This window comes from Peromyscus eremicus, chromosome 13, assembly GCF_949786415.1.
Source record: "Peromyscus eremicus chromosome 13, PerEre_H2_v1, whole genome shotgun sequence".
NCBI classification, from domain to species: Eukaryota; Metazoa; Chordata; class Mammalia; order Rodentia; family Cricetidae; genus Peromyscus; species Peromyscus eremicus.
In genome coordinates, this window is record NC_081429.1 from 60,227,013 (window position 1) to 60,240,516 (window position 13,504).

Consider the following 13,504-nt stretch of genomic DNA (forward strand, 5'->3'; position numbering starts at 1 on the left):
CTATTAGTAACATGAGCCCAAGAAAAGAAGCACAGCCTGTCCTTGCAGACATCGGACAACATCTACATAATCTCAAATCTTCAGGCATCAAGACTGCTGTGGGATGTTCTGTATGGCAAATGTGTTGCTAATTAGTCAATAAATAAAACACTGATTGGCCATTGGCTAGGCAGGAAGTGTAGGCGGGACAAGGAGGAGAATAAAGCTGGGAAGTGGAAGGCTGAGTCAGAGAGACACTGCCAGCCGCCAAGATGAGAAACAGCATGTGAAGATGCCAGTAAGCCACGAGCCATGTGGCAAGGTATAGATTAATGGAAATGGATTAATTTAAGCTGTAAGAACAGTTAGCAAGAAGCCTGCCACAGCCATACAGTTTGTAACCAATATAAGTCTCTGTGTTTACTTGGTCAAGTCTGAGTGGCTGTGGGACTGGCAGGTGAGAGAGATTTGTCCTGACTGTGGGCCAGGCAGGAAAACTCCAGCTACAAATGGCGTTCAACGTGGTGGCAAGAGTTTCCACCTAAAAACTGAGGAAAAAGATTCTAAAACGGAGCTAAAAACAGTTCCTAATTGTCTCTCTCAAATGAGCGGCAGCTGCCGGTTTGAGCTAGTGGCGGGTTCCTGGGGGGTTCCTAGCATGTACGCTTGACCTGCAGTATGGCGGGAATGAGGCCTCTGCAAGTGGCACATTAAGCTGCATGGTGGATTTAGCCTTTGCTGGTACAAAACAAAAAAAGAGGTTTCTGGGCTACATGCTGCTTGGATAAAAGCATAGACCCACGATAGCTCCCAGAGCTGGTGGTAAACGCACCACCACCATGTTGGGAAGCTGAGGTGGGCGGAGCCAGCAGCCACAGCTGCTGCAGTTTAAAGCAATAGATACACAATAAGACAGATTCAGATGTAATAGTTTACAATGTGTGTAAAAGATACGTAGGCTTGAAAGAGACAAAAAAGGTGATATATAGAGTTATAGAAACAAATACATAGTTTTAAAAAATAAAGTCTTTAAAGAGACAGTAAAATTAATATAAAAAATAAGCCACATAAAGATGAATATTACACAGAGAATCTGGATTGTGTTGTCTTTGGGATTTTTAACTGCAGAAAAACATTTGATTGTAAAAGCTGTTGAGTTATGCCAAAATGTATATTTTAAAGGTACCTTGACTTCAAAATTTGGATATAAGGATATGTTACTTTGGAAAGGAGTCTCTGCTTTTGTTCCCACAGAAAGCCAAAGGCTATGGAATTGTTCCAGATTAAGATACATCAGGTTTGACCAGCCAAGATCCCCTGAAGGTCTCCGATGACACCATGGCCCAGATGATCCAACATCCAGAATGGTTTGAAGGCATCTGGCTCAGATGATACAGCCTCATGGACTATTCCATAATCCTAAAATTTTCTTTGTGTCCCCATAAGATACAGCGCCCCCTCCAGCAGGAAGTAGTAAGAGAAGCTATGCCCAAATTCCCAAATTATATGTAATTTTACTTTGTTAAGGTTAAAACCTTCCTTTTTGAGAAAAAAAAAATAGGGGAAGTGCTGTGGGATGTTCTGTATGGCAAATGTGTTGCTAATTAGTCAATAAATAAAACACTGATTGGCCATTGGCTAGGCAGGAAGTATAGGCGGGACAAGGAGAATAAAGCTGGGAAGTGGAAGGCTGAGTCAGAGAGACACTGCCAGGCGCCAAGATGAGAAACAGCATGTGAAGATGCCGGTAAGCCACGAGCCATGTGGCAAGGTATAAATATATAGAAATCGATTAATTTAAGCTGTAAGAACAGTTAGCAAGAAGCCTGCCACGGCCATACAGTTTGTAACCAATATAAGTCTCTGTGTTTACTTGGTCGGGTCTGAGTGGCTGTGGGACTGGCAGGTGAGAGAGATTTGTCCTGACTGGGGTCAGGCAGGAAAACTTTAGCTACACAAGACTCTAAAATGAAACCAAGCATTGCTGGTTCATTCCCTTGCTTGCTATCAGGAGGCAAGGGATGGTTGTAACTGCCACAAACCAGAATAAATTAGCATCTCATTGGGAAGGGTCAACTCCCTAAGGCCACACAGCCAAGGAAAGGCAAAGCCCAGGATGAAGCCAAAGATGGTACCAATAAGAACTAGAATCCCGTGCTGGGGCTACACGGGCCGGCACCCCGATGGGGCCTTGTCCCCTCACGTCAGAGATGTGCTGTCCACAGAACACCAACTGTGGGTAATGAGCTCCTGCACAGCAGCTGCGGCCACCTGGCTCCTGAGGGCCATTTACCCTCTTTACTGCTGTCATCGGCCTTCCAGAGAGGGAAAGGTCAGTTCCTTTGGTGGTGGCCTCACCTGTTTTTCCTGCTCCGCTTTCTCCAGTAATGAGTATGCACTGGTCTTTATCTTGATCACGGAGGGATCTATACGCTTCATCTGACAGAGCAAAGCTGCAAGAAAAAAAAAAAATGTGGGGGAAAAGCCTTAGAATTTAGCCAGGTAGTACGTGCTTATCAGGTAACTCTGGGTTCTTCCAAGGCCTCTGTGATTTGCTTCACAGAATGGGTAGTAAGCCATTATCAACTCACGGAAGCCTCAGTATAATGAAGAAGAAGAAGAAAACTTTTCCAAAGATTAGAAAAACACTATCAAATAGCACAGTTGTTACTACTACGACACTAAACATAGAGCAGTGGCCTTCACAGTGCAGGATGGAACTTAAGGCCCAGGGGTACCATGGAGTCTACCATGGCTCTTGGTGCCCAGCTCCTCACCTACCATACAACGACAGAACTTCCCTATCCAGACAGCCAGGCTAGTCTTCCTGTTGATGTGCCTCTCCTTGGGTTGTATTAATAAGGTAAATCCTCCTCCTTTTTTTAATCACTAAAAAATATGAAAAAATTCTAGGCAATATGGTAAATATTTTTTGCCAAGTTCCTACTTCTCGTTTGTTAACTCGTCACTGACTGAAAGTTGAGCACGTGTCAAGAACACACTGGGGATGTAAAGCAATATCCAGCCTCTTTTGTGAGTTCTCAGTCGAAAGGAGAGAAGAGGCAACAGGAATAGCTCAAGCCCGGTGATAATGGGGAAAGCAAGACAGGGACCCCAAGAGGGAAGGCATTGGAGTTAGAGAAATTTCAAGACTGGAAAGGTAGTTCCAAAGAACAAATTTGCAAGGCAAAGAGCTTCTGGGCATAAACAAAGGCCAGACTACCACAGAAGCAGGCAGGCACAGGGTTTATGAGCAGTTCCACACTGTTGGAAGGCATAGGGAAGGGACCCAGGGTGAAGTCTACATAAGGTCAAAATTAAGAACAAAAGACATGGTAGGAATCATGCAGGACTATCCATGAGAGTGGAAAAGTCGGTCCTGGGAGCTAGGGACAGTTCCATTTACTAGAATTTTCCACAATCTATTTATGCTTACTCATTTTAAATCTCACAAGACTGGCACAAGCAAAGATGTACCTTCCTACTGCCAGCATGGAATGATGGGGCCAGAACTGGTCCTACTCTGTCTTACGGTGCCTCTGCGCTTGGCCAGAACTGGTCCTACTCTGTCTTACGGTGCCTCTGCGCTTGGCCAGAACTGGTCCTACTCTGTCTTACGGTGCCTCTGCGCTTGGCCAGAACTGGTCCTACTCTGTCTTACGGTGCCTCCGCGCTTGGCCAGAACTGGTTCTACTCTGTCTTACGGTGCCTCTGCGCTTGGCCAGAACTGGTCCTACTCTGTCTTACGGTGCCTCTGCGCTTGGCCAGAACTGGTTTCTACTCTGGCTTATGGTGCCTCTGCATTCGGCTGGGTCACAGTGTGACGAGGAAGCATGGAGGAAGAAAGCTGGAGGCAGGAGAGTAGGAGGCAGGGGAGCTCAGACACAATCCAGGTTCACTCTCTTATCTCCAGGCTAGACTGTTGTAGGGTCACAGCCAGCTGCCCCGTTCTCACTCTGTAACCCTCACACGCACTTATCTGTGACAGTAAGGACATGTAGTAAGTAAACTAAACGCACTGTTGAGTAAATATATGAATAAAAGTAAAGAGAGGCAGAGGAAAAGGAGTGTAGGAAGGCCCTGGCACAGGAATCTCAGCTGCACAGGGCTGCACCAGGTGATTCAGACTTAGTTTATGGGTATGGGTGTCTTCCTTGCAAGTATGTGCACCACATGAACGCCTGGTGCCTGCAGAGGTCAGAGGGGACATCAGATCCTCTGGAAGTGGATTTACAGATGAGCTACCATGTGGGTTCTGAGAACTGAACCTGGATCTTGTACAGGGGCAGCAAGTGCTCTTAACCACCGAGCCATCACGGCCTCTGCTCCAGATGTCGAGTTTGAAGAGTGGACACTCCCCCTCTCTGCCCATCAAGGCCGATCTCACTGTATAATCCAAGCCTTGTTCTCGGTCTACAGCAGTTTGGCAGCCTCTACTTCTTTCTCCTCCATTCTGACTCCTCGGGTAGAAGCCGATAACATTCCTCTTCACCACTACACCAGCAAAATGGAGCAAGAAGGATGACAGAGGCAGAGCACATGCCAGATGGGACTCCTGGGCCACAATCTACCACCATCTACTCCACCTCCAACGGTCACGTGCACTGGCCAGAACGTCCATGTACAAATGGACAATGTGGCCGATTATTTCAGTTTAGAGGATTAAAGTACACAGAGGTGTTTTAGCAGTATTGGACCCCGGATAGAAGCCAGGACAGTTTCCTGTGTCATAGTTGGCTACACCCACAAGTTGTGACCCCCTCCCACAGTACAAGCTCCTGCATGGTAGAGGCTTTCTAGCCAATTAATCTTTGTGTCATGCACACAACTTTAAATCTAAAATGCAACACAACCAGAGAATGAAGGAAGGCATGGATGCATGCATCTTCTCCAAACAAGGGCCATGTCAGTCCTGGAGGGAGTGAGCTCCATAAAGAACAATTAACACCTAGAGATCCATTCTCCCCATGACCCTCATGCAGGGAAGGAAAGCATCCCTTAGACTTTCTTATCAGCCTGCCTCTCCTTGCTGTGGGATAATGCTTTTGTACACTGGTTTAATAAAATGCTGATTGGCCAGTAGCCAGGCAGGAAGTATAGGTGGGATAAGAGGACAAGCAGAATTCTGGGAAGAGGAAGGCTGAATCAGGAGACGCCAGCCCACCGTCCAGGGAGCAGCATGTAATGGGACACAGGTAAAGCCACGGAACACGTGGCGACATATAGATGAACAGAAATGGGCTGAGTTTAAGTGTAAGAGCTGGTCAGTGGTAGGCCTGAGCTAATGGCTGAGCAGTTTTAATTAATATAAGCCTCCGTGTGTTTACTTGGGTCTGAGCGGCTGCAGACGGGTCAGGACACAGGAGAACGTCAGCTACCTCTCATCCTATGCCTCCACCTTCTAGACAACAGTTCAGAGATGTCACCCTCCTTATCATCTCTGGCAAGCACCCAGGAAAGCACATGACAGTGACTACGGAGGAAGTTTTCCAACCACGCAGATCTACTCAACTCCTCATGGACTGTTGAATCCAGGTCTCTGTTGGTGGTTCCCGGACTGGATCTAGCTTTAGTTCTCTATGATGACTGGATCTTCAAATAATGGAAAATTACTTCAAAACCTGCATTTGGCTCATAGATACACATACATAAAAGGCTGGGGAACATGACCAGATAACTCTGCCAGGGTTACCGCAGGGCCAGACACCTAAGCTGAGCACTTACTTTTTTTCTGAATACCCACGTAGATATATAATTATCCCTCGGTATCTGTGAAGACTTTCTTCTCCCAACACCCCCCGTCATTCCTCTCCCTGACTCTCCCTGACCACCCAAATGGTGGATGTTCAAGCCCCTTATATAAAATGATGTAGTGTTTCCAAACAACCCCTGCACATCTCCCAGGATACCGGAAACCATCTCTAGGTGACTACAGTGTTTCCTACAATGCTAGTGCTACAAACAGCTGTAAAACACATATTCTGTGCGGAATAATGACGAGGGTGAAGTCTGCACATGTTCAGTGCACATGTAACGTGCTTGCCTGGGGTGTTTGATCCAAGGTTGCTCGAATCCATGGATACAGAAAACCAACCGTACTTAACTGCTTAAGGATCTGATTCATCTAATGAAAGGTGTAATTTTAGCATACGATAAAAAACCTAAAAGGGATGTTTCTTCTTTTAAGGCTCTAGAAATCGACATGAAACTTTACCAAAATACTTGAGCATTAAGAAAGCTGGCTTATTCTGTGACACACCCACCTCAAGTCAGAATAATGTTAACTCTCACTTAACTCTTACACAGAGTTCTGCCCTCCCCTCCCCCCATGACTCCCTCCCAAAAAGCCCCAGGGAACACGATCCCTTTTCTGGATGCATCCTTCTTCCTCCGTGGCAACTCTACACATATTCATCCCCAAGGCCACTCACTGTTTATAACTATGAACTGTAGCCATGTGTTCCAGGCCTCCAAAACCTCTCTATAATTAAGGAACCTAAATAAATCTCTAGAGAAGTTTTAGCTAAAAGCAGTCATGATCCACATGCCTCTCATTATTCTGTGACATGTCAGCATTATTTACCACACACAGGGATGAACCGTTACGATTTAAGGACGATGGCATGGGGGGAGGAGAATGATTTCTGTCCTACCCCATGAATAGCACGGATTCTCCACCTCTTCTGTTCTTGAGTTGAGCCCTAAGAGTAGGGGTGACTCAGTGTTCCCAAGACTTTCAGATCAGCCACACAGTTGCTTCCTGAACACCACACTTTGCCCAACAAGCACCAAGACACATCCACTGTGCATTTTCAAACAGCTCTATCTATTACCATGTTTCCAAAGTTTGGTTTGGGGCTCATCTGTCATTTTCTGGGAGGGAGAATGGCGGGTTGCATGTTCCAAAGAGTGCAGCTGGTATTTACGTTCCTCCTCTACCTTATTTCTATTCAAGAGTGTTAATCACGGCGGTTCTGCCTGCGTGGTCACCAGGGGCAAAGGCAGGGCTTCCTTCTCCACACTCCCTGCTCTCCACCCTGCCATTCCCTAGCTGTTTGTCTCACCTCAAGTGCAAAACAGAAGGGAAGCCCGAGCGACTCCAAAACACCAGAGCTACTACCTAAGCACACAGGCTCAAGAGCATCCCAGGTTTCAGCCTCAGGCTCTGCCCTAATGGGTGGCTTGGAAACATGCCCAGTCAGTTCTGAGTACTCTCAGGTGGACCTCTCTATTAACTAGTGTTTAACAGAACACAGCGTCTCAGAAAACTCTCCTAAACTCAGATAACTGATTGCGGCCTCCTGTTTCAAATGCTTTTCTTCAAAGGCTCTCAAAACGGCATTCCCTCCCATGTGATTCTGAATCCCAGAGTTGCTCAACCACACCAGGGAATTCCCCTGCTCAACTGAGACCTCTTCAAATAGCTCAGTCTCAACATTCCCTTCCACAATGTTCCTTTCTAACTCTGCTTCAGCCCTGACATCTAAGTGGTTCTAAACTAAGTTACCCTCCCCCACCAAAAATGTGCTTAGAAATGCCTAAGCCCCTAACTTCATTTTGAGCCTGATCAAGAGACAAGACAGCCCACAAGAAGCACAAAGGAGAAGAAGGGGGAAATTTAGGGGGGTCGTTTTATGAGGAGAGTCCCCAAGTTGACCTTCCTTGTAAAATACTTTGTAAATGCCTTATATACTTAACTGCCTTGTACTGATAATTCAGAAATGTTTGCCTGCTCGGAAAACATCACCTTGTTATACGTCAGTGTTACGACCGTCCACCAGAGAGTCTCTCTATCACATTGTAAAGGACAGCTTCATCCTTGCAGCTAGTTACTGGTCCTTTTGCCTTGGACAGTTTTACTGTGCTCTGGCCTATGCCAGCACAAGCATGCTGAATTACATTATTTACACAATACCATTACCTCTTCATAGCTACGCTGGTTAGCGTCCTAACAACCTAAGCTTCAGGGCAAGAGAAGATAAGGAACAAAAGTAAACCTTGCTCAAAAGAAATGAGAAGAGCAAAATGTATACAATGAAGTGAAAGGGAAGGGAACAGTGTAAAGGGTAGTGTACCTGGGGTAGGCAGGTGGCGTACGGGCCTCAACATGGCACTCGTACACGGCGGCGCTACAACACTGAGCCTGTGCGGCTGTCTCACAAGGACAGATATAGGAAACCCCCAAACCACTAAAATAATATAGTATTACAACCAGGATTTAAAAAAAAAAAAAATTTTTTTTTTTAAACTGGGTAGGAAAGAATTAAAAAAAAAAAAAAAAAAAAAACAGACCAAACAGAAAATCAATAAATGCGAGGCAGAGGTGTGGCTCAGCTGGAGTGTTTGCCCAACAAGAATGCAGCACTTCGGAAACCAGGTGTGGTGGCACACGCCGGTAATCCTGGCACTCAGGCTAAGGCAGCAGGATCCATTCAAGGTCATCCTCCTGTGCCTGGAATGTTCAAGGACTGCCTGCAGCAATGTAAGATCCTATCTCAAACACAAATGGTAAACTAAGCCAATCGTATGGCATGTGAGAATAGATACAAAAGCAGGCGTCAAGATATGCTGCCTACAGGGATTACACTTAAACAACTGTTCGTTTGTTTTTAAGGAACCATACTTTCTCTTTCTACATCTAAACTCACACTGCCATCCCAACATCAGAGAAAACTCCTCACACTGCCATCCCAATACAGAAAAGTACTTGCCACAGTACAACAAAACACAGTACCAAGATGTACTTTGTTAATGATCTATAATTTTGTAAAAATATTTTAGCACATTTAATTTCTACGTTCATATATACTCATAGCATAAACAGAAGTGGCCATTATTCTTTGGGCTGCATTAACGGGAAAAGTCCTGTCTCTACTGGCCACCAAACAGGCAAAATATTACTGTGATGAATCATTTTAAGAGGACATCTCTTCTGTACTGACAAGAGCAGAGCATGAAATAAAAGCTCCAAAGTCAAGCTTTAGAGCAGGATATGACAAACAGGCTCTAGGTTTCTTCCTCTAAAACCATGCTGGTTCTCAGAAACACCCTCCCCATCACCCCAAGACAGCTCGCCAACCTCGGTGTCCATCTGGGTTCTTGATAGCATGTCACTCAAAATCTGTTAATCTTTACAGCCAGGGGTGACCACCAGGAGGGAAAAAATCACAACAGTTCACGTGTTATATTTCAAGGCATGATAAAACTATCCATATGACTTGACAACACACTCTTCTAATTCAGATTTAAATTTAATAACCAGTATTTTCTACCTTAAAAGTTCACACGCTGGTTACAGAAAACAATCTAATCTGAACTGAGATTATTAACTCAGTGGTAGAGAGCTTGCCTAGCACTCATGAGGCCCTGGGTTCAAGTGCTACCACTAAAGTGAATGAATGAATGAATGAATGAGTGGCAGTTTTTGAGACTTTAGATATTTACAATGCTCTTAATCCAAAAATGCTTAGGGTCATATCCAAATTCTTTGGAGCTCATTATCAAAATTCTAATGGAGACCCTACAGTTTTCTGAGTCACAACAGACCGACCTGGGACTCATCCCCAGAATGAACACTGTCCTTCTACCAGACAGATGGAAGAGGGGCTGGACCCACATGGGTGGTTCTTTTCATAGGTGACTGCAAAAGCCAGGGCCTGGAGACAGGCACTGGGAAGTAGATAAGAGGCTGTGGATACTAAACCATCCCAGGAAGGAAAAGGATTGGATCCAGCTCTCAAAGCCATGTCGAGGAAACATCTGCCTTTGTGCCTGGAAGGCTCCTTGGAATTTAGTAAGTCTGATGCGCGGCTCAGGGCTTCCTTCAGAAAACTCGATCTGTTTTGAAAGAAAACAGTACCCAGAAATGTCTGGGGTACCCACAAGCCACCACAGGGTGAGAGTCCCTCATCCCCTTCACCATCAGCACCCTTCCCGGGCTTGGCAAGAGGCCAAAAGGAGACCGACCCCAGGCCTGCTTCTTCGCCAGTCTTTGCCAGTGTAGAGGGGGTGTTGTCTCAGCAAGGAGCGAATCATGGCTGCTGCTGAGGCCTGTCTCGTGCCTTAGTCACTAACACGCAGGAGTACACTGAGGCTGGGGAGGACAAGGTCATTCACAAGGGCAGTGGTCATGAGCCTCTGCCCTCTGGGGGGACCTAAAAAACAGGAAAGACCCTCAAAGCCCCACAAAAGGGGCAGGAAACGGTAACAAACACAATAATGCCCCTCCAAAGACAGCCAGAAAACAAAGGGGGGGGGGGAGTGGCTTTGGCTGCTAAGCATGGAATGCTGCAGGATCTGAACCCAAGCCACAGCAAGGCCAGAGGCCGGGAGGAAGCAGAGCGCTGGGAGGAAATGATGCCATTTCCACTCTCCAAAAAAACGAGCAAAACACACAGACCGGAGGAGAGAACAAACACCACACCACCAAGGGCTCTTAATTTAAACCCAGTTACCCACAGGTATTTCTAGTCTCTCAACAAGAAATTCAACACTCACCTTTTATTTCCCAATTCTCACTAAAATAACCACATCTACGGGATTATGAGCCTTTCCAGCTCAAGGTAAACAGTTTAAATGAATTTCTGGGGCAAATGTGCCAGAACTTTAAATATATTACTATTCAATACTCACTGCAAGACTCACAGTCGGCCTCTGTGACTATTGCGGGCACCTGAGTCCGGGAAACTCATCCAGAAGCCTTCTTCGGATGACCTTTCCTAAGCAAACTTTGCTTTTTTAACTAGAGAACACATTATGATCCCAGGCCCACAGCCCAGATGTTTAGGTTCTCAGTAAAGAGAGCCTCCATGTTTCCATTCCAACGTAAACTGCAGTGCTCTGAAGACTCCCTGCAGCGGCTGCGTCCAGAGGGCACGAAGGCTCAGACACAGCTTCACACTCACCAGGCAGACCACAGGAAGGCCATTCAGGGCAGCCAGCACTGAGCTGGGAGACCCCCATACTGAACAGGCACAGCGAGATCTGACCATGGTTATCACAGAGACACTAGGTGGAGACGGCATCTGAACTGGATGCCCAAGCACACTCCATTTTTGGTTTTTAAAAAGTGCTGAGCAGAAAAGAAGTACAGTTGTGAAAGCAAATTAGCTTCCAGGCTTGGCTCACCCATGAAGTGTCAGGGAGCTGTGTTCGCAGTGCGTCCCGGACAGCGCCTGAAATGTAGCAGGTGCCCAGTGAAGGGCTGGAAGGCCAACGGGAGCTAATTATGTCTGGGTTTGTGTCGTAAACTCCAGGACACAGGTGCATTTGAAAGAAGAGGTCAGTTGTCACTTCACAGAGCTCCTTTAGTCCTGTCCCCCAAACCATGGTTCTAAGGATTTCTACAAAAATGTGTGTTCTGCTCTGTCACCAAGAGTAGCATCAGCAGCCCATCTGAGGATTTCCCAGGTGGCCCACACTGGGTTAAAGAGAAGGTGGACAGCCCAAGAGAAACTCTCCCTCCCACACATAAGGTTTTATAGCCGTCCATTCAACGTAGGGTGCAGATCTGAGACAGATCATTCAGGCGTCTACATAGGAAGTAAGTTCCCTTATGACACAGCCAAATCCATGTCTGAATTTTAAAAAGACAATAGATAGGGGTAAGAGGTGGGGTCAGGGGACTGTGATTCGAGCTTGGAGAAAGAAGACCCCGCCACCAAATGATGAGGCTCCAGACTCAAATGGCTTCTCCTTGTGGCCCTGTCTTCTGGAGACTATCACTCTGGCCTCCTCCATGGGAACAGGGCTTCAACCTCCAGGGCAGCCTGGGCTACACTGAGAGTTTAAGCTTAAAACCTTAAACCAAAGAAGAAACTTTCAGAGAAGTGGGCCTTTATTTTACTCTCAAAATAAATTGTTAAAGTAATTTGGGGGGGGGGGGATGTGGCAATTCTCCCTAATGCTAATATCTATAAATACTCTTTGAAGTCAGGGACAAAGTCACCTAAAACCTACTTTTTAAAGGCAGTCACAGACAGTGTGGTCATGTTTGCACTCCTAACATTTTAAGTCATTACTAATTCTTGAAATAGAAGGCACTGGCTGTTAGCATCACCACCAGGGCTAGCAGATAAGCATATCATGTAAAAGGCTTCCTAGAACCCTCACCTGAGGATGCCTTCTCTGAGCTCCCCACATATCCCAAAACAGTAGGGTCACTTCTTCATAGTCCCTCTTGACAAATGATCACTTATAATCCAACCTTCTGTAACCAGTATTTATCAAGTGAGGACAGTCTGCAGGGACTCTACCCAGCATGGAAGGGGATGTGAAGATGGAGCTGCCCCCTCCACCCCACCCCACCCCCACCACCGGGATCCTTAGGTTCCAGGATCCCCCTCTGTCGTTCCTATCTTCTAAAATACCGCTGCACCAGTTCTCTGGCCTCCTCCAGGTGAAGGCCTCCACGGAAGGACGACCAGAATCTGTTCTCCAAGAAAATCACTGGGATTGGCAGAAACTGGCACTCGAAATTTTTGCTGTTAAATGCACTAATACATCTTCAAAGACTCCAGCTCTTTACAGTAAATCCCGGGACACTGCCTAGAAAGGCTGTAGCGGCAACTCTGGCTCCTCACCCCAGCACCTTTCTTGCCATTGAGACATGACACACTGCTGTCCAGTCCATTTAGTGACATGTCCTAGAAGGGTGACAGAGGAACCTCACCAACAGCAGCAAGCAATCAAACCCACATGAACGGGAGGAAAGCTTCTCTGCCATTTTATCAAGAGTCCAACAGGGAAATCTCAATTCCTGAAGCCACTCTCCATCCGCAGTTACAACCGTAAGAATAAAAAGTCCGCATGTGCCCTACCAATGCCACTGAGAAATTCGCCATCTCTCCAGTAACTCTCCGGACCCAAGAGAGGGGAGTGTAGCATGCCTACAGAATGCTTGGCTACCAGCTGGTCTAGAGGAAACAAAACTGCAGTATACCTTAGGACCCACCTCCCTACAGAAAACAGGAGCCATCTAACTCAGGCAAGTCTTCGTCTGCTTCATAAGCTGTCATAAAATGTCACCATTATTCAGTGTCACTTGGAGTTGAGCTGGCCATGGTGTTGTAACCTGCAGTCCCAGCTACTCAGAAGACTGGAAGGGGGAGTGCTTGAACCCAGGAGTTTGTAGCCTTGCCTTGACTGACATGGCGAGAGCTCATCACTAAATGAATGAAATCAAACAAACAAATAAATAAATGGCCCTCTTTTACTGACAACAGACAACATGTACTCTAGGCCTTTGCCATAGAAGAGAGCCTCCACTGATCTGCAGATTCCCTTAATCCCAAGAAGAAAATAAACAGAAACAGAGAATGTCACAGGTTAGGAGGCACTTGAAGGGAACATCATGATCTGTGTATCCTTTGCATTCTTTAATCAACTGACACCATCCATACGCCACTGGAACTCATCCATGGACACATCAGCATCCCCCAGGGCCCTATTCTTTGCTTCCCTTCTCCTAGGCCCTACAGATTCAGACGAGTTTGTGGTGGTTCAAGAGAGCAGTTCGGGGGCAGCT

General features: G+C 46.3%; 1 protein-coding gene across 2 annotated transcripts in view; it reads right to left on the reverse strand.

Moving 5' to 3' along the window:
* The window catches only part of Myo1b (myosin IB), a 177,213-nt gene that overhangs the window by 91,484 nt on the left and 72,225 nt on the right, over positions 1 to 13,504 (reverse strand). For both annotated transcript variants that reach the window (XM_059278606.1, XM_059278604.1), the window contains one exon: positions 2,338 to 2,432. In XM_059278606.1, the coding sequence (XP_059134589.1) occupies positions 2,338 to 2,432 (95 nt within the window). The remainder of the gene's footprint in view (positions 1 to 2,337; positions 2,433 to 13,504) is intronic.